At 41.4% G+C, this 20,322-nt stretch overlaps 1 protein-coding gene across 4 annotated transcripts in view; it reads right to left on the minus strand.

The window, feature by feature from the left end:
* ak8 (adenylate kinase 8) overlaps positions 1 to 20,322 on the minus strand; it is a 69,900-nt gene that overhangs the window by 16,518 nt on the left and 33,060 nt on the right. For 3 of the 4 annotated variants that reach the window (XM_029638585.2, XM_029638583.2, XM_029638584.2), the window contains 3 exons: positions 6,807 to 6,938; positions 5,975 to 6,064; positions 3,449 to 3,590 (listed from right to left, as the gene is read on the minus strand). In XM_029638585.2, the coding sequence (XP_029494445.1) occupies positions 3,449 to 3,590; positions 5,975 to 6,064; positions 6,807 to 6,938 (364 nt within the window). The remainder of the gene's footprint in view (positions 1 to 3,448; positions 3,591 to 5,974; positions 6,065 to 6,806; positions 6,939 to 20,322) is intronic. The other variant, XM_029638586.2, reaches the window with a different exon arrangement.

Genomic DNA, 20,322 nt, shown 5'->3' on the forward strand with positions numbered 1-20,322 from the left:
GCGGGTGATCTGCATCCAGAGGTACGTACAGTGCATTTGGAAAGTATTCAGACCCCTTTAATTTTTCCACATTTTGCTACATTACAGCCTTATTATAAAATGTATTCAATATTTTTTGAATACACGCAATGCCCCATAATGACAAAGCAAAAACAGTATTCAGTACTGTATTCAGACCCTTTGCTATGAGACTCGAAATTGAGCTCAGATGCATCCTGTTTATCATCCTTGAGATGTTTCTACAACTTGATTGGAGTCCACCGGTGGTAAATTCAATTGATTGGACATGATTTGGAAAGACGCACAGTTGGCAGTGCATGTCAGAGCAAAAACCAAGCCATGACGTTGAAGGAATTGTCCGAGACTGGATTGTGTTGAGGCACAGATCTGGGGAAGGGTACCAAGACATTTCTGCAGCACTGAAGGTCCCCAAGAACACGGTGGCCTCCATCATTCTTGGATGGAGGCCACCGTGTTGGATCCACCAAGACTCTTCCTAGAACTGGTCACCCGGACAAATTGAGCAATCGGGGGAGAAGGGCCTTAGTCGGGGAATGACCAAGAACCTGATGGTCACTCTGACAGAGTTCCTCTGTGGAGATAGGAGAACCATCCAGAAGGACAACCATCTCCGCAGCACTCCACCCAAATACAGGTGTGCCAAGCTTGTAACATCATACTCAAGAAGACTCGAGGCTGTAATCGTGCAGGCCAGTTAAGTTCTTCCACACCGATCTCGACAAATAATTTCTGTATGGACTTCGTTTGAGCACAGGGGCATTGTCATGCTGAAACAGGAAAGGTCCTTTCCTTAAAAAAGTTGGAAGCATAGTTGGAAGCATAAGTTGGAAGCATATAATCATATAGAATGTCATTGTATGCTGTAGATTTCCATTCACTGGAACTAAGGGGTCTAGCCCGAACCATGAGAAACTGCCCAAGAACATTATTCCTACTCCACCAAACTTTACAGTTGGCACTGCATTGGGGCAGGTAGCGTTCTCCTGGCATCCACTAAACCCAGATTTGTCCGTCGGACTGCCAGATGGTGAAGGGTGATTCATCACTCTACAGAACGCATTTTCACTGCTCCAGAGTCAAATGGCGGCCAGCTTTACTTTTTTAAACTTAAAAAAAAAAACATTAAAAAAAAAATTAAAAAATGAAACCATCTAATGTTCAGCGAAATAACAACAAAGTCAAATGCAGGTAGCCTCGTCAAATAATTAACATCCAATCACATTAACCGTTACTCTCTCGCGGGAAATCCACTAACGGTCCATATGCAGCCAAACGTAGCTGCTGCTCATTCCGTTTGCTTGAAAATGGATGAATGGTTAAAAAAAAGTAAGTCACGCGTCCATAGAAACACTTACCAGCTCTACTGGTAGTACTGCTACTACCAGCAGTACTACACCTGCACCTGTCGATGACACAAGTTGTTCTGGTTTCACGAGCACATCCAATGCTAACATCAGTAATTCTACATTTGTTGTTATCCCAGCTAGCATGGACACTGACAGTTGTGAATCTGATGCAGCCGAAGAGCTACCGACCCCTTAGGCGGGAAAGCACCGAACAACAGACAGGGACATTGGACCTAAGTCCTCCACAATTGCCTGTCCTGGCCACTCAGTAGCTCACCATATACGACGCTTCTAGCCCCTTCTTTTGATGTTATCTGTTGATTTTATACATGTCTTACTACTCGAAAGTCGTCTTAATTCTCAAAAAACTGCCGTGGCTTATTTTCAAATTGGCATGTTTTGTTTCAACAATTCCTGCTTCGAATACAAGCCAGTGAATTCTATGCGTTACAGCTGGATGAGTCAACATATGTGGCAGGCATGGCACAGATCCTGTTATATGTCTGTTACCTCTATGGGGGGGGGTCAATTAAGGAAGACATCCTCTTCTGCAAACCACTGGAAACCAGGACAACAGGAGAGGATATTTTTTAAGTTCTGGACAGCTTTGTGACATTAAATGGACTTTGGTGGTCAAGATGTGTTGGTATCTGTACTGATGGCGCAAAAGCCATGACAGGGAGACATAGTGGAGTAGTAACACGTGTGCAAGCAGTTGCTCTCGACGCCACTTGGGTGCACTGCAGCATCCACCGAGAGGCTCTTGCTGCCAAAGGAATGCCTGACCGCTTGAAAGAAATTTTTAGACACGACAGTGAAAATGGTTAACTTTGTTAAAGCAAGGCCCCTGAACTCTCATGTATTTCTGCACTATGCAATGGTATGGGCAGCGACCATGTAACGATTTTACAACATACAGAAGTGCGCAGTATTGACATGTTTTTTTTTGTTGAGAGAGGAGCTTAAAGTTTTCTTTACTGACCATAATTTTCACTTGTCTGACCGCTTGCATGATGATGAGTTTCTCACACGACTGGCCTATCTGGCTGATGTTTTTCTGACCTGAATGATCTGAATCTAGGATGTGCGGGACAAAATTGAAGCTATGATTAAGAAGTTGGAGCTCTTCTCTGTTTGCATTAACACAGGTCTTTTCATTGTTTTCATCGTTGTATGATTTATTTGTGTGCAGATGAACTCAAGCTTACGGACAATGTCAAATGTGATATAGCGAAGCACCTGAGTGAGTTGGGTGCGCAATTACGTACTTTCCGAAAAGGATGACACAATCAACTGGATTCATTATCCCTTTCATGCCCTGCCTCCAGTCCACTTACCTATATCTGAACAAGAGAGCCTCATTGAAATTGCAACAAGCGGTTCTGTGAAAATTTTATTTAATCAGAAGCCACTGCCGGATTTCTAGATTGGGCTGCGCTCAGAGTATCCTGCCTTGGCAAATCGTGCTGTTAAGACACGGATGCCCTTTGCAACCACGTACCTATGTGAGAGTGGATTCTCGGCCCTCACTAGCATGAAAACTAAATACAGGCACAGACTGTGTGTGGAAAATTATTTAAGACAGAGACTCTCTCCAATACCTTCCAACATTGCAGAGTTATGTGCATCCTTTCAAGTACACCCTTCTCATTAACCTGTGGTGAGTTATTCACAATTTTAGATGAACAAATAAAGTTTTATATGTAAGATGGCTAAATAAAGAGACAAATTATTTATTATTATTATTTGTGCCCTGGTCCTATAAGAGCAATTTGTCACTTCCCACGAGCTGGGTTGTGACAAAAACTCACACTCATTCTTATAGTGTGGGTGTAGCAGGCTTACAATGATGGTAAAAAACAACATTTGAGAGTGCGCTGACCCTGGTGCTAGAGGGGGTACACAGCTGGAGGTTGAATGTTTGAAGGGGTATGGGACTATAAAAAGTTTGGGAACCACTGCTCTATGGGATCTAGAGGTAAATTAGCTTGGGTTCCAACGTGTGGCCTATGCAACTAGAGGCGTTAGTAGAGGAACAGGCATTAACACCCTGGACCAGAGCTAGAGGTAAATAGGCCTACCTGCTGGGGATGAAGTTGGACTCCTGGAGTTTCTCTGCCTGCTCCAGGTCTCTGGGGAAGCCATGCAGCACCCAGCCTCGTGTGGTACAGTCCAGCCTGCTGAGACGCTCCGTCAGGATCTGCAGCACCATACTATCAGGCACTAAGGAAACACAGGGACACACATAACACACTCCCTTAAGAGACTCTGGTCTTGTTCTTTCAGAATTCTTAAGAAGACTTTAAGAATGCATCCTTCCTGATCAGACATCTGACAGAGATCCCTTTTTTGACATGCCTGGATTGGTGTAAGATGTGATAGAACCATTGCTTATACTGTATCTATCAATTTGTGTTTTCTACGGACGTATTCACGATGAACATATTTCTCTCATTACTTCTGTTTTTGTGGATTCTTCAGGAATTTCCTGAATAAACACTATAGCCTACTCTTTAATAATCTTTTCATTTAGAAATAGAACATTTAATTGATTAGTCTAATTCCTGGCTTTATGATCATATCAGCAGATTGGGTCCAGAGGATTCTTATACATGTGCTCTTCCTTTCTGACAAGGCTTGTGATGCAAATCCCCCCCCCCCAAAAAATGGATATCAACCTTTATGTTAACTTGTCTGGTATAATTTATCCCCCTCTGTACTTTCTATTTGGTCTTGTTTTTTCCACCACACTTATTGCACCTTGAGCCAGAAATCTGTCTTGTTTCCAAAAATAAACATGCCTATTAAGTGTAGGCTATATCTTCAGAGACAGGATTTTATCACTACATGCATTTTCTTCTAAATCAAGGAGGAATGAACCAAGGAGGGATGTATCTGGCAACAAAATAATTAAGTTGGAATCAGACAAATTCATGTTTACATTTCTTGAAGACACTCCACACACCTTTCACTCTGAAATCAGCTAGCTGCAGCATGACAGGCAGCATAAGTTTAATTATTATTTATTTATGTTGATGATGGCATTCCAAAAGTAAGGTGAATAAGTGCCTTTTAACAAGAGAAGAAAAACAGTGGGTGGAGGTGGGAGAAGGAAAGTATGTGTGAAAGGTAGAGAGAAAATAGCATAAAATGAAAAGGGGGGTAGGTAATACAAATATAATTATATTATTTGAGAAAAAATAAGAGCAAAACCCAAGGGGACCATGAAGAAGCCTGGGAAAAATGTAAGTTGATGGATTGAAATGTCCAATTTCCACAACAAACAATCTGAGCTTCTCCTTCCTGCAGAAACGTCTTCAAACATCAGGCAGCCTGAAAAGGTTTCTTCTTCTCCCTTCGTTTCCACTCCCTCCTTTCCATCCACTCCTCCATAACACCATTTCCTATTTCCTTAATGTGGCTCTCCAAATCCCTAAAGCACTGTACTGCTTACACTAGCCACAATCTCACCATACCCTAATTATACCCCGGTGTCTATTAATCAACTTGTAAATTACTTAAGCAAGCTTCTTTCCCTGCAATTCTCACTGTCACAGAGAGGGAGAGTGATGTAGGGAGGGATTAGGGAGAAAGAGATGTCTTCAAATAGCAAAAGCCGCCTTCTCTCACTGGATAACATAAAGCCCAGTAGTACAACAAAATACAAGAAGTTGAACACAACAATTAACATATTCCATGCATATTCTCCACTCCAATATGTACATTGGTAACAATAAGAATGTGAGTTGGTTCCCACTGTGGCCAGCAGTGGTTCTTCTGGTCGTAAATAGTTGCAAATGGACTCTATGGGTCATTTTCCCACCAGACCCAGATTAAGCCTGTGTGTGTGTGTGTGTGTATGTTTGTGTAGCCTATGCATGTGTATGTGCAAATGTGTGTTTGTGTGTGTGCGCGTGTGAGGGATAAGTGTGCGAGTCAAGGCCTTCATTAGGCTTGAACTCCGTATGCATTGGCGGCACAATCTCGACACATCTGCATGGAGCCCACTCCCCGGGGGATGTTAATTCAATTAATAAAAAGTTGCTCAAGGCGAGTGGCCCAGACACAAGCCCTGGGCACTGCAGTGATTGGCACGCTTTGGCAGTTACATACACCCTCTAGAGTGGAGCAGTAGCCCCAGCTAAATGGCAGCCGCCTAATATTATTTTCCACAGGATGTTATTTCAAAGTAGCAAAACAATTAAATAAATAAAAACTGACAGAAATATGTATCTTTTTCCAATCAAGATGAGACACACAACCCAGATCAAAACCTGATTCGAACTATTTGGAAATGTAGTACTAGAGAATGTCTCCTTAGTTATTATTCACATCAGAGAATTGTCTGATGATGAGTAGCCCGAGCTAACCGAGCTAATCTAATTATTTTGGGCAAACGACTCTAGCCATTCCAGAGCTGTTCATTACTATTGCATGGGCAGGGATACAGGGTCTCCATTTTTACTCCCCCCTGTAACACTGTTTACATGCAGGCTCTGATACTAAAAGCAACTAATTGAAGGAGGAACCAGGTAAATTGTATGGCCACAAAGGTGTGTGTGAGCATGTGAGTATGAGTGCACCCTCTTGTATGACTAGCTGTGTACCTTGTTGTCCAGATTCCAAGTAAGGTTTAATGAGTTCTCCCATATTGGTCGAGTCTGCAGAAACCGCCTCCAGAAGCTCACCGCAGCAAACTACAAGGGAAGCGGAGAGTCGGGACAAGAAAGGGGAGACATTCATGTTGAAATAAACAGAATACACAATGTAACCTTTCAGACAGGGAATAAACAGAATAGGAAAAATGACAGCTCCTGTAGGCTGCGTCCCAAACGGCACCCTATTCCCTAGAGCGGTCTTGGTCAAAAGTAGTGCACTAAATAGGAATTAAATAGGAATAGCTTGCATTTGGGATGCAACCATACACAGTAAACAAGGAGAGATGGAGGATGGAAAATGAAAGTCTGTGCAAAAAAATGGCAGTGACATAAGACTCCATGTCAAAACAGAACATTTTAATCATGTTTGTGTCTAAACAAATATATATCATATACTGTACATACAGTCCTCGCCATATATATTTGGACAGTGAAGCTACAATTTTAATTTTGGCTCTATTCTCCAGCACTTCAGGCATACATCTACAGTATTAAATCATTTCTCTGGTTTGCAAACTGGGAGTGAGGAAAACTGCACTTAATATAACCACATTCTGTCAGTTTCTGTGGCTACTCTAGAGAACATGGCAAAATATACTTTATGTCAAAATAACATTAAAAAGTTGTATCATAAGAAGTACTTCTAAAGCCAATTTTGAATTTAACGCCATAATCATAGTACAAATTCAATCAATGACTATTTTATAGAGCCAGGTAAAGGCAATAATATGGGGAACACATTGAGAGGGACAGTGAAGGACTGTTCTGGGTGAAAACTTACGATTGACAATGTTGTATTTCTGAGAGATAAGTTTCGCCTGCAAACTCTTGCCTGAGCCAGGGGGCCCAAATAGGAGGACCCTGGGGGTGTGAGGGGCCACAGAACAGTGCCGCGAGAGAATGTACGTCAGAACTGTGGGAGGAGACAACAACCACAGCATTAAAGTGACAATCCAGTTCTCCTTTTCACCTATTTTAACACATGATTTACATGAACTCAAGAGGTGGTCCAGGTATGTCATTATAGCACACCTTCAGTGTGTGTACTTTGCACTATATACAGTGGGGAGAACAAGTATTTGATAACCTGCCAAATCGGCAGTGTTTCCTACTTACAAAGCATGTAGAGGTCTGTAATTTTTATCATAGGTACACTTCAACTGTGAGAGACGGAATCTAAAACAAAAATCCAGAAAATCACATTGTATGATTTTTAAGTAATTAATTAGCATTTTATTGCATGACATAAGTATTTGATCACCTACTAACCAGTAAGAATTCTGGCTCTCACAGACCTGTTACTTTTTCTTTAAGAATCCCTTCCGTTCTCCACTCATTACCTGTATTAACTGCACCTGTTTGAACTCGTTACCTGTATAAAAGACACCTGTCCACACACTCAATCAAACAGACTCCAACCTTTCCACAATGGCCAAGACCAGAGAGCTGTGTAAGGACATCAGGGATAAAATTGTAGCCCTGCACAAGGCTGGGATGGGCTACAGGACAATAGGCAAGCAGCTTGGTGAGAAGGCAACAACTGTTGGAGCAATTATTAGAAAATGGAAGAAGTTCAAGATGACGGTCAATCCCCCTCGGTCTGGGGCTCCATGCAAGATCTCACCTCGTGGGGCATCAATGATCATGAGAAAGGTGAGGGATCAGCCCAGAACTACACGGCAGGACCTGGTAAATGACCTGAAGAGAGCTGGGACCACAGTCTCAAAGAAAACCATTAGTAACACACTATGCCGTCATGGATTAAAATCCCGCAGCGCACCCAAGGTCCCCCTGCTCAAGCCAGCGCATGTCCAGGCCCGTCTAAAGTTTGCCAATGACCATCTGGATGATCCAGAGGCGGAATGGGAGAAGGTCATGTGGTCTGATGAGACAAAAATAGAGCTTTTTGGTCTAAACTCTACTCGCCGTGTTTGGAGAGAGAAGAAGGATGAGTACAACCCCCAAAACACCATCCCAACCATGAAGCATGGAGGTGGAAACATCATTCTTTGGGGAAACTTTTCTGCAAAGGGGACAGGACAACTGCACCGTATTGAGGGGAGGATGGATGGGGCCATGTATCGCGAGATCTTGGCCAACAACCTCCTTCCCTCAGAAAGAGCATTGAAGATGAGTCGTGGCTGGGTCTTCCAGCATGACAACGGCCCGAAACGCACAGCCAGGGCAACTAAGGAGTGGCTCCGTAAGAAGCATCTCAAGGACCTGGAGTGGCCTAGCCAGTCTCCAGACCTGAACCCAATAGAAAATCTTTGGAGGGAGCTAAAAGTCTGTATTACCCAGCGACAGCCCCGAAACCTGACGGATCTGGAGAAGGTCTGTATGGAGGAGTGGGCCAAAATCCCTGCTGCAGTGTGTGCAAACCTGGTTAAGAACTACAGGAAACGTATGATCTCTGTAATTGCAAACAAAGGTTTCTGTACCAAATATTAGGTTCTGCTTTTCTGATGTATCAAATACTTATGTCATGCAATAAAATGCTAATTAATTACTTAATCATACAAAGTGATTTTCTGGATTTTTGTTTTAGATTCTGTCTCTCAGCGTTGAAGTGTACCTATGAAAAAAATTACAGACCTCTACATGCTTTGTAAGTAGGAAACCTGCAAAATTGGCAGTGTATCAAATACTTGTTCTCCCCACTGTGTACTTTAAAAAAATATCTGGAGGACGTCTTTAAGAATGATAACTGAATCCTACCCACTGGGCAAAAACTTGTTGAATCAACGTTGTTTCCACGTCATTTTAACCAATAAAAAAAAATCTAATCAAAATCAAATGTTTTGTCACATGCACCAAATACAACAGGTGTAGTAGACCTTACAGTGAAATGCTTACTTACGAGCCCCTAACCAACAATGCAGTTAAAAACAAATATGGATAAGAAGAAGAGATATGTAATTAAAGAGCAGCAGTAAAATAACAATAGCGAGACTATATACAGGGGGGGTACCGATACATAGTCAATGTGTGGGGGCTCCGGTTAGTCGAGGTAGTACAGTGCCTCGCGAAAGTATTCGGCCCCCTTGAACTTTGCGACCTTTTGCCACATTTCAGGCTTCAAACAAAGATATAAACCTGTATTTTTTTGTGAAGAATCAACAAGCGGGACACAATCATGAAGTGGAATGACATTTATTGGATATTTAAAACTTTTTTAACAAATCAAAAACTGAAAAATTGGGCGTGCAAAATTATTCAGCCCCCTTAAGTTAATACTTTGTAGCGCCACCTTTTGCTGCGATTACAGCTGTAAGTCGCCTGGGGTATGTTTCTATCAGTTTTGCACATCGAGAGACTGAAATTTTTTTCCGTTCCTCCTTGCAAAACAGCTCGAGCTCAGTGAGGTTGGATGGAGAGCATTTGTGAACAGCAGTTTTCAGTTCTTTCCACAGATTGGGGGTAGAAGCTGTTTAGAAGCCCTTTGGACCTAGACTTGGCGCTCCAGTACCGCTTGCCGTGATGTAGCAGAGAGAACAGTCTATGACTAGGGTGGCTGGAGTCTTTGACCATTTTTAGTGCCTTCCTCTGACACTGCCTGGTATAGAGGTCCTGGATGGCAAGAAGCTTGGCCCCAGTGATGTAATAGGCAGTTCACACTACTCTCTGTAGTGCCTTGCGGTCGGAGGCCGAGCAGTTGCCATACCAGGCAGTGATGCAACCAGTCAGGTTGATGGAGCAGCTGTAAAACCTTTTGAGGATCTGATATTTTCAGTCTCCTGAGGGGGAATAGGTTTTGTCGTGCCCTTTTCACGACTGTCTTGGTGTGCTTGGACCATGATCGTTTGTTGGTGATGTGGACACCAAGGAACTTGAAGCTCTCAACCTGCTCCACTGCATTCCCGTCGATGAGAATGGGGGCATGCTCAAACCTCTTTTTCCTGTAGTCCACAATCATCTCCTTGGTCTTGATCACATTGAGGGAGAGGTTGTCGTCCTGGCACCACACAGAGAGGTCTCTGACCTCCTCCCTATGCGCTGCCTCGTCGTTGTCAGTGATCAGGCCTACCACTGTTGTGTCATCGGCAAACTTAAATGATGGTGTTGGAGTCGTGCCTGGCCATGCAGTCATGAGTGAACAGGGAGTACAGGAGGGGTCTGAGCACGCAGAAAGTCTGAGGGGCCCCTGTGTTGAGGATCAGCATGTCGGATGTGTTGTTTCCTACCCTTACCATCTGGGGGCGGTCTGTCAGGAAGTCCAGGATCCAGTTGCATTCTCACATAGGTGTTACTTTTGCCCAGGTGGGAAAGGGTGATGGCATTGAATCAATGTGTAAAACTGATTGGATTTGAAAGAAGTCCTTCACGTTTGGGAATTTCATTGTTTTTTTACCCAACATTTAACTTAAATCCAATGACATGGTAAATATATATTTTTCTGCTTTCATGTTGAATTCACATTAGTTCACAACTCAACCAAATGTAAATGAAAACTAGATGTTGAAAATGTTTGCCTGGTGCTTTGTGGTAGATTCTGTAATGAGGGGATTCACATAAGTATTTTATTTTAAGTTATACATTTAGCCTAGTCAGCACATGTTACCTTGGAAATTGTGTTAAAGTTGTAAGGGATGGTTAACAAGTATATCAGTTAATTCCTGTTGATCATTTGTAAACTACAGCTAAATTCTGTTAGTCTCTAGTGTGTTGCAATTTCAATTATGTTATTTTAGCAAAAGCATTGCTAAGAACTTTCTTTATCAAAGGCTATCTTGATAGAGGCATAGCTAGAACATGGGTTCATTTACACTTATTTATTAAAACATTGGCAGGATGAAATCTCTTGTTTTCAAAAGTGTCCAAATAAAACCCAAAATTAACAGACAATACTTAGTAACAAGAATATGGAAACTACTGTCTAATAATAATAATAATAATAATAACAATAAAACAATCATAAATAACAAAAACATACATTAACAGAAAGAACTGTTGTTGTACAACTACTAATAGGCCTACAGCTAATAAAACATCTGCTACAACTACTAATACCACTACTAAAATACAGTGGGGTCCAGGCATGATTAAACACCCTATAAAATGAACAATTCAAATACTGAGCTATATTGTATGCAACAAAAAAAGGGTGAATTATATTATTTTATACTAATACAATTCCTCAGAGAAAGAGATTTTGTTTAACAAGTAATACTTTTTTTCACAAAGGTAGGGGTCAAAAGTATTGACACCCCTAAAGATTGTTATAAATAAATGAAGTCGTCAAAAGTTTAGTATTTTGATCCCATATTCCTAGCGTGTAATGACTACATCAAGCTTTTGACTCTAAAAACTTGTAGGATGCATTTGCAGTTTGTTTTGGTTGTGTTTCAGATTATTTTGTGCCCAATATACATTTATGGTAAATAATGTATTGAGTCATTTTGGAGTCACTTTTATTATAAATAAGAACAGAATATGTTCCTAAACACTTACATTAATGTGGATGCTACCATGATTACAGATAATCCTGAATGAACCGTGAATAATAATGAGTGAGAAAGTTACAGAGGGTCAAACGTAATACCCAAAAGACATGTTTAACCTCCCACCATTACCAATAACAGGAGAGGTCAGCATACCTTGGGGGGGTATGATCATGTTCAGAAACATATTCTATTCTTATTTAAAATAAAAGTGACTCCCAACAACAACAAAAAATAACATAATACATTATTTACCATTAATTTCAATTGGGCATAAAATAATCTGAAACACAACCAAAACAAACTGCAAATGCATACAACAAGTTTATAGAGTCACAATCTCATTGCATGCTAGGAATATGGGAACCAAATACTAAAGTAACACATATTTGAAATACTTTATTTTATAAGAATCTTGTGACCCCTATCTTTGAGAAAAATACATTACTTGTTAAGCAACATCTCTTTCTCTGAGAAATTGTATTACTATAAAATAATTTAATTCCCCATTATATGAGCATACAATATAGCTCAGTATTTGAATTATTTATTTTATAAAGTCATTATTGCTCATCTTCATAAAGGGTGTCAATACTTTCAGACCACACTGTACATACATATTTACAAATATCTCAGCATGGTGATGTTCGTAAATAGTTAAAAACACAAACAGTTTGTTCTTAACATTTGAAAAATAACGAATCTGCAACGATGGTTATAAATTACATCTAATTCCCAAAGTATGATGTTGGTTAAGTCTTTATAAAGAGGGATCACTCGTGCACATTTCTATACAAAAAGGTATGACATTATTTACACTATAAACATCAAATATATCTAAATCTAACTAACATTGGCAAAGTCAAACTAACATTACCTCAAAATATTATTTCCCCAATGCAAAAATAACACTAAACCATTAAAAATACAAATAACTAAATCTCTTGTGCTTAACAATAACTCTGTTAGCTTACTTGCACTGTCATGTATAATAAGTCAGCTGTTAACATGCAGAGTTATCCCAGTGCATTGAGGCTGGCTGGGGATTGTTTAAAGCCCTATTCTCTCCCATGGAGTAATAAAGAGCGAGCCAGTGGGCTAATCTGATTTTAAAGGAGGTGATCAATAAATTGAGTCTCTCTCTCTGAGTCTCTCTCTCTAACGCTCGCTCGCTCCCCTGGTTCCAGGGGAGTATTTGTTTGAAGTGTGACACTCAAGAGGGAGCGAACAGCTGTTTACATTTGGGTCGAACCACAACAATACTGTTCGTCAATATGATAGGCCTTGCGTTTAACACACTGCAATTAACAACAAGCTAATTGGAACTAATCACTCTAAGCCTCTAATATGCAAAAAAATATATATACTACATAGTGCACTCACGTCTGTAGACATGAAATGCTTTGAAAGGTTGGTCATGGCTCACATCAACACCAAAATCCTAGAAACCCTAGACCCACTCCAATTTGCATACCGCCCCCAACAGATGATGCAATCTCTATTGCACTCAACACTGCCCTTTCCCACCTGGACAAAAAGGAACACCTACATGAGAATGCTATTCATTGACTACAGCTCAGCGTTCAACTCCAGTGCCCTCAAAGCTCATCAATAAGCTAAGGACCCCGATACTAAACACTTCCCTCTGCAAACTGTATCCTGGACTTCCTGACGGGCCGCCCCCCAGGTGGTAAGGGTAGGAAACAACACATCCACCACGCTGATCCTCAACACAGGGGCGCGTGCTCAGTCCCCTCCTGTACTCCCTATTCACTCATGACTGCATGGCTAGGCACCACTCCAAAACCATCATCAAGTTTGCCGATGACACAACGACGAGACAGCATATAGGGAGGAGGTCAGAGACCTGGCCGTGTGGTGCCAGGACAACAACCTCTCCCTCAACGTGATCAAGACAAAGGAGATGATTGTGGACTACAAGAAAAAGAGGATCGAGCACGCCCCCATTCTCATTGATGGGGCTGTAGTGGAACAGGTTGAAGGCTTCGAGTTCCTTGGTGTCAACATCATCAACAAACTATCATGGTCCAAACACACTAAGACAGTCGTGAAGAGGGCACGACAAAGCCTATTCCTCCTCAGGAGACTGAAAAGATTTGGGTCCTCAGATCCTCAAAAGGTTCTACAGCTACACCATCGAGAGCGTCCTGACTGGTTGAATCACTGCCTGGTATGGCAACTGCTCTGCCTCCGACCGCAAGGCACTACAGAGGGTAGCGCGTACGGCCCAGTACGTCACTGGGGCCAAGCTTCCTGTCATCCAGGACCTCTATAATCAGGCAGTGTCAGAGGAAAGACCTAAAAATTGTCAAAGACTCCAGCCACCCTAGTCATAGATTGTTCTCTCTGCTACCGCACGGCAACCCGGAGCGCCATGTCTAGGTCCAAAAGGCTTTTTAACAGCTTCTTCCCCCAAGCCATAAGACTCCTGAACAGCGAATCAAAGGGTTACCCAGACCCCTCTTTCATGCTGCTGCTACTCTCTGTTTATAATCTATGCAGAGTCACTTTAACTCTACTTACATGTACATATTACCTCAACTAACCGGTGTCCCCGCACATTGACTCTGTACCGGTACCCTCTGTATATAGCCCCGCTTGTTATTTTACTGAGCCGTTTAATTATTTGTTACTTTTATTTTCTATATTTTTCTTAACTTGTTAAAGCATTGTAGGTTAAGGGCTTGTAAGTAAGCATTTCACTGGAAGGTTACACCTGTTGTATTCGGTGCATGTGACAAATGCAATTTGATTTGACTTCTGACAAGCGTACATAGGGCAAACATCATATTTTCGTATGGCTAAGGCAGAGGGAGCCAGTCAGATCATAATAAAGGACGCATCTTAATTAGCGTAATAATCAATATTCAAAGAAACAGTTTTATCACATTTGGTATTTCAACGACAGCATATGAATAGTTAATCGCAAAGACATTTTCGAAACATTTCTATGCCCTCAGTTTAACTTGAGCAAATAAGAAGTTGATTAATTATAAATGGTGCCATTATAGAAACCTTTCATTTACTTATCAAGCTGAAAACACAGCCCGGGAGAGTAAACACACATAGCCTCCTCTAAATCTCTATCTGCAATCATAGACCAAATTGCACCCTATTCCCATTATAGTGTACTACTTGGGCTCTGATCAAAGGGAATATGGTGCCATTTAGGATGCAGGCATGCTTCTAAATCAGAGAGGATCTGGGGAAAGACAGCATACATGGCTGATTCTGGCAATGAGGGAGGACTGTTGGTAACTAATACCACAGGATGGAGAGGCTAAAAAAAGAAAATACCTTTAAAAAAAAGATCACGTGTGTAATTCTTACACAGGATCAAAATGGGGCTTAGGTGGTGGGAGTGGCGGAGGTGTGGAAACAAAATGTTGCTGTTTTAAAGCTACAATCCTTAATTGAAACAATAACAAAGCAGCACCCTACCTCAGTTTTGGTAAAAACTGAGGGATGGGCCTGCAGAAATGTAACAACTCTCAGATTCATAGACAGAGATATGGATTCAAGGACTGACCATCCATAAAATTATAGTTTTAAATATGTTTTGAGGCTATACAGTGTTTGATTACATTGTTTACAAATATTGGAATCAAACAAGCTTATATTTTGGGTTCTGATGTGGTACGACAGTTGAACTAAACCTCATGAGCCATTTAGAAGTTATATTCTTCAGGAAGCAATGGGTATACAGTACAAGTCAAAAGTTTGGACACACCTACTCATTCCAGGGTTTTTCTTAATTTTTTATTATTTTCTAGTGAAGACATCAAAACTATGAAATAGACATGTGGAATCATGTAGTAACTAGGGTTGAAAATGGTCGGAAACTTTCCGGTAAATTTACGACATTTTTCAGGGAATTTTCTGGGAATTTGGGGAATTTTGCTTAAATTCATCAAAAAAGTTAGCTTATAACAGTGAACCTTTTTTTGTGGGATATACATAAGGCAATTCTAGGTCGTGGGGCATATTTTGGTTAAACTATCCAATGGAATTGCAACCCTCTGTATGCACATGCATTCTTCCATCACATGTACAGCTGATTCTCAAGATATTACACACTAATGAGATGCTATTGAGCCCACACTACTACACTGTCTGAGCCAAGGACTACATGCTAAGTTTTGATAACAATACTGGGTGGGGTTAATATATATTAAATGACATACATGATTTTTTTGTTAACTAGTAGATAGTAGCCTACAGCAAAGTGTGTTTAAATCATTTCTAACTTGTTAACAATTTCTGCTAGTTAGTTTTGCTACTATGTGGGTTTTAGCTTGCTTGAGCCTGCTAACTGTGGAGTGTTAATTCACCTGTTTCCCTACATGTTTAATTTTAAAACATTTATCTCACAAAGGAGTTGTTTAATCTGACTGCTTAACTATTTATCTGTAAATGGAATTGTATGTTTTTTTTGCTACAATTTATTTTCTAATCTTTACAGGAAATTGCCACGGACACTATCTGATGTGTGGAGACATTTCACTGCAGCTAAAGTAGAAGGAAACGCTGTGTACATTTGCAAATACTGTGCCAAATCATATGTGAAGAATGCAACAAAGATGCAGAATCATCTGGCCAAGTGCATAAAGTTCCCTCAGTGCTCAGAACAAGCAACCTCTACTTCTATTCGAGGTGAAAATGATGAATCAGACACCTTATCGATAGCAACAACTAATGGTCCTCCTGGAATCAGAAGTGTTTTGACTTAATGGAGGAACGTAGTCAGAGAAATGCTGATGAATGTTTTGCTCGAGCCGTGTATGCAACTGGTTCACCAATGATGCTCACAGGCAATGTGTATTGGAAAAGATTTCTGAATGATGCCCATCATACACCACTCCAACCAGACATGCTTTATCTACTCATTTGCTGGATGCAGAGTTCATCATAGTTCAAGTGAAGGTCTAGCAAATCATAGAAAAAGCAGACTGTATTGCAATCATCTCTGATGGGTGGTTGAATGTGCGTAGGCAAGGAATAATTAATTACAGAAGGTATTTGCACTGGTGACAGACAATGCTGTGAACATGAAGGCTGCTTGGGCTAAAGTGGAGGAGTCCTTACCTCACATCACACCCATTGGCTGTGCTGCTCATGCATTGAATCTGCTCCTCAATGACATCATGGCACTGAAAACAATGGTTACACTCTACAAGAGAGCCAAGGAAATGGTTAGGTAAGTGAAGGGTCATCAAGTTATAGCTGCAATCTACCTCACCAAGCAAAGTGAGAAGAATATGAACACCACATTGAAGCTGCCCAGCAACATCCATTTGGGTGGTGTTATCATATTTGACAGTCTCCTGGAGGGGAAGGAGTCTCTCCAAGAAATGGCCATATCACAGTCTGCCAATGTGGACAGTCCCATCAAGAGGATCCTCCTGGATGATGTATTTTGGGAGAGAGTGGTAAGCAGCCTGAAACTCCTGAAACCTACAGCAGTAGCCATTGCATGGATTGAGGGAGACAATGCCATAGTGTGTGTTGTTCAGACTCTGCTTGCAGATGTAAGATAATAAATCCGTATTGCCCTGCCCACTTCACTGTTGCTCCAAGCAGAGGAAATACACGCTGCAGCATACATGTTGGACCCAAAGTATGCTGGCAAGAGCATCCTGTCTGGTGCAGAGATCAACAAGGCCTATGGTGTCATCTCCACCTTGGCCTGGATGAGGGCACGGTTCTTGGCAGTCTGGAGAAGTACACTTCAAAGCAAGGGCTTTGGGATGGAGATGCAACATGGCAGTTGTGCCAACATATCTCATCAGCCACCCAGTGGAAGGGACTTCATGGATCTGAGGCTCTTTCCCCTGTTGCCTCCATCATCCTCTAAATCCCACCAACATCAGCCGCCTCAGAGAGCAACTGGTCCTTGTTTGGGAACACACACACCAATGCACGCAACAGGCTGACCAATACAAGAGTTGAAAAATTGGTGGCCAGCCGAGCAAATTTGAGGCTTTTTAAGCCTGGCAATGAGCCATCCTCAACAAGTTTGGAAAGTGACGATGAGGAGTTTTTTTTTTTTTTTTTTTAGAGTCTGATGTTCAAGAGGTGGACATTGAAGAGGTCCAGGGAGAAGACATGGAAGCCTGAGACAAAGGCAACCAAAGCTTTAGTTTCTACACTATCATTTTATAGATGTATGTTGAAAACGTTTTTGGAAGATGTGATGGATCATTGGGGATCATTCAATATTCCCTTTCTTTTGTTGTTCAGTGAAATCATCCCATGTGAAGAGTCAATTCATTTAATTAAAGATAAATTCGTAACAATTTACATGTTTATATCTAATGGAAGGATATAATAATTTGCAATTATGTCTACTTATGATAAGGTAAAAGGTTTATGTTTCTGTTTCCATATGATAAATATATCCAATGCAAAAAACATCTACATTTAAATGGTATTTCCGTTAATTCCCATATATTCCCGTTAATCCCCACAGAAAGTTTCCACCTCTGAATATTCCCCAAAATGTGCAACCCAGTAGTAACCCAAAAATTGCTAAACACCTCAAAATATATTTTATATTTGAGATTCTTCAAAGTAGCTACCCTTTGCCTTGACAGCTTTACACAATCTTGGCATCTCTCAACCACTAATATATGTGTCACGTCTACTCCCGCTCCTCCCCTATTCGACTACCAGCGCCTACGTTACAATACATCCAAAAATGGATGTAGAAATGGTTGAATTGTAGTTGAAAGCAAATTTCCTGCTATTCTACACATTTTGCCATGGGGCAGAGTGAAAATGTTCCAGTTTTAAAGCTAATACTCCTGAAAGCATCATTTTTATTTGGGTCATTGTTACTTCTCCAAGATTATCTTATTTACAATTATATAGATCCATTATCTTTTTTACAGACGGCCACCCAAGACTTTTCTCTGCAGAAAAAACGTTGTTACTATCTATCAGTTAGCTTTCTTTGTAAGATTCCAGACACTCCAATTGAAATATATACACTTTAGTAAAGCAAACTTGTTTAAACCCAATTCACATCCGCCATGGTGCGCCTGCTTCTAGCCTTCTACCGTCACCACTGCCCTGCCTCACACAACAAACCTAAGGTGGCAGGTAGCCTAGTGGTTAGAGAGTTGAGCCAACGGCTGGAGGATTGCCAGGTCAAATCCCGGGTCAGAGAGGAAAAAGCCGTTGAGAATTGAGCTGGCAACCGGAGGGTTGCTGGTATCAAATCCAAGATGACATTGCCTGCTTTTGTGCCCTTGAACAAAGCACTTAACCCCCCACAACAGGCACCCAGTGTGGCAGACCCCCGTACCTCTCCAAAACCTGTATGTGTATCATTTGCAGGGGTTGGGCTAAAGTAATCTTAAGAGAGAAAATGACAGAACTATTTTGTCAAGTTGAGTGGTGTAATGTTCAGACAGGTAGTATTCAGATGGCTTTAATGGTGGGGCTGAAGGCTGCGACGGCTGCTCCTCCTCCCCTTGCCTGTAGCTTAGCCTTAGGCAAACTCCCTGTCCATCAGCTGGGCTGACAGGGAGGGGAATCAAAACCTCCCCATGGGTCTACTGCAGTGCAGTGCTGACATCCCTCCAGAATGCGTGGCTGTGGAGGGGCAGCAGCCCACTGAGAGTGTGTCCTAAAATAGCACCCTATTACTGATATGGGCTCTGGCCAAAAGTAGTGCACTATATAGGGAATAGGGTGCCATTTGGGACGCACCCTGAGATGATATTGTGATGAGGCTTTGATGCTGTGCAACAAAGCCTCTGAGGCCTGTGATGGGAGAGACTGTCATCCATCGTCAATCACTGTCTCAGGTAGAGAGGGGCATCAAAGTCCTTACTATACTGAACAAAAATATAAATGCAACAATTTCAAAGACTTTACTGAGTTACAATTCACATGAGGAAATCAGTCAATTGAAATAAATGCATTAGGCCCTAATCTATGGATTTCACACGACAGGGAATACAGATACCCCTCCAAAAATGTGCCTCACGACCACGTCACAGTATTTTTGTGCATTCAAATTGCCATCGAGAAAATGCAATTGTCCGTAGCTTATGCTTGCCCATACCATAACCCCACCGCCACCATGGGGCACTCTGTTCACAACGTTGACATCAGCAAACTGCTCGCCCACACAACGCCATACATGTGGTCAGTGGTTGTGAGGATGTACTGCCAAATTCTCTAAAATGACATTGGAGGCGGCTTAAGGTAGAGAAATTAACATTAAACACTCTGGCACAAGGTGCACCTGTGTAATGAACATGCTGTTTAATCAGATTCTTGATATGCCACACCTGTAAGCTGGATGCATTATGGAACATTTCTGTGATCTTTTATTTCAGCTCATGAAACATGGGACCAACACTTTACATGTTGCATTTGTATTTTTGTTCAGTGTACTACTGTGGAATATGGAGACATGTCAGTCAGTGAGTATTTGCTTCTGGTTTAAAAAAGTGTCCCCTTTATGGCTGTGTCCTTTGTCCCAATAATAAATACACTCGTTCACTACTTCCCACAAACCTAAAAGTATTGGATTGGTGAAGGCATGGGCTACAGTTTCCACCATGTTTCTTACACCAGTCATTTCCTTGAAATGAAAGGAACAAGTGCACACTTGGGAGGAAGAACAGACAATTGGAAACATGTAGCATATGTTCGCAAATGAAAACAACACATTGTTTGTTGTTGGACCCCTTAGAGTGTTGTTCTAATCTACAGTCATACACCCCAGCTAGCACATAACGTTCTGAGAACCATGCATTTCTTAGAGCTTGGTGAGAGCGTGGTTGTCCTATGGTTATTTTGCATACAACCTTCCCACAACTT

Source organism: Oncorhynchus nerka, linkage group LG27 (genome assembly GCF_034236695.1).
Source record: "Oncorhynchus nerka isolate Pitt River linkage group LG27, Oner_Uvic_2.0, whole genome shotgun sequence".
Taxonomy (NCBI): Eukaryota; Metazoa; Chordata; class Actinopteri; order Salmoniformes; family Salmonidae; genus Oncorhynchus; species Oncorhynchus nerka.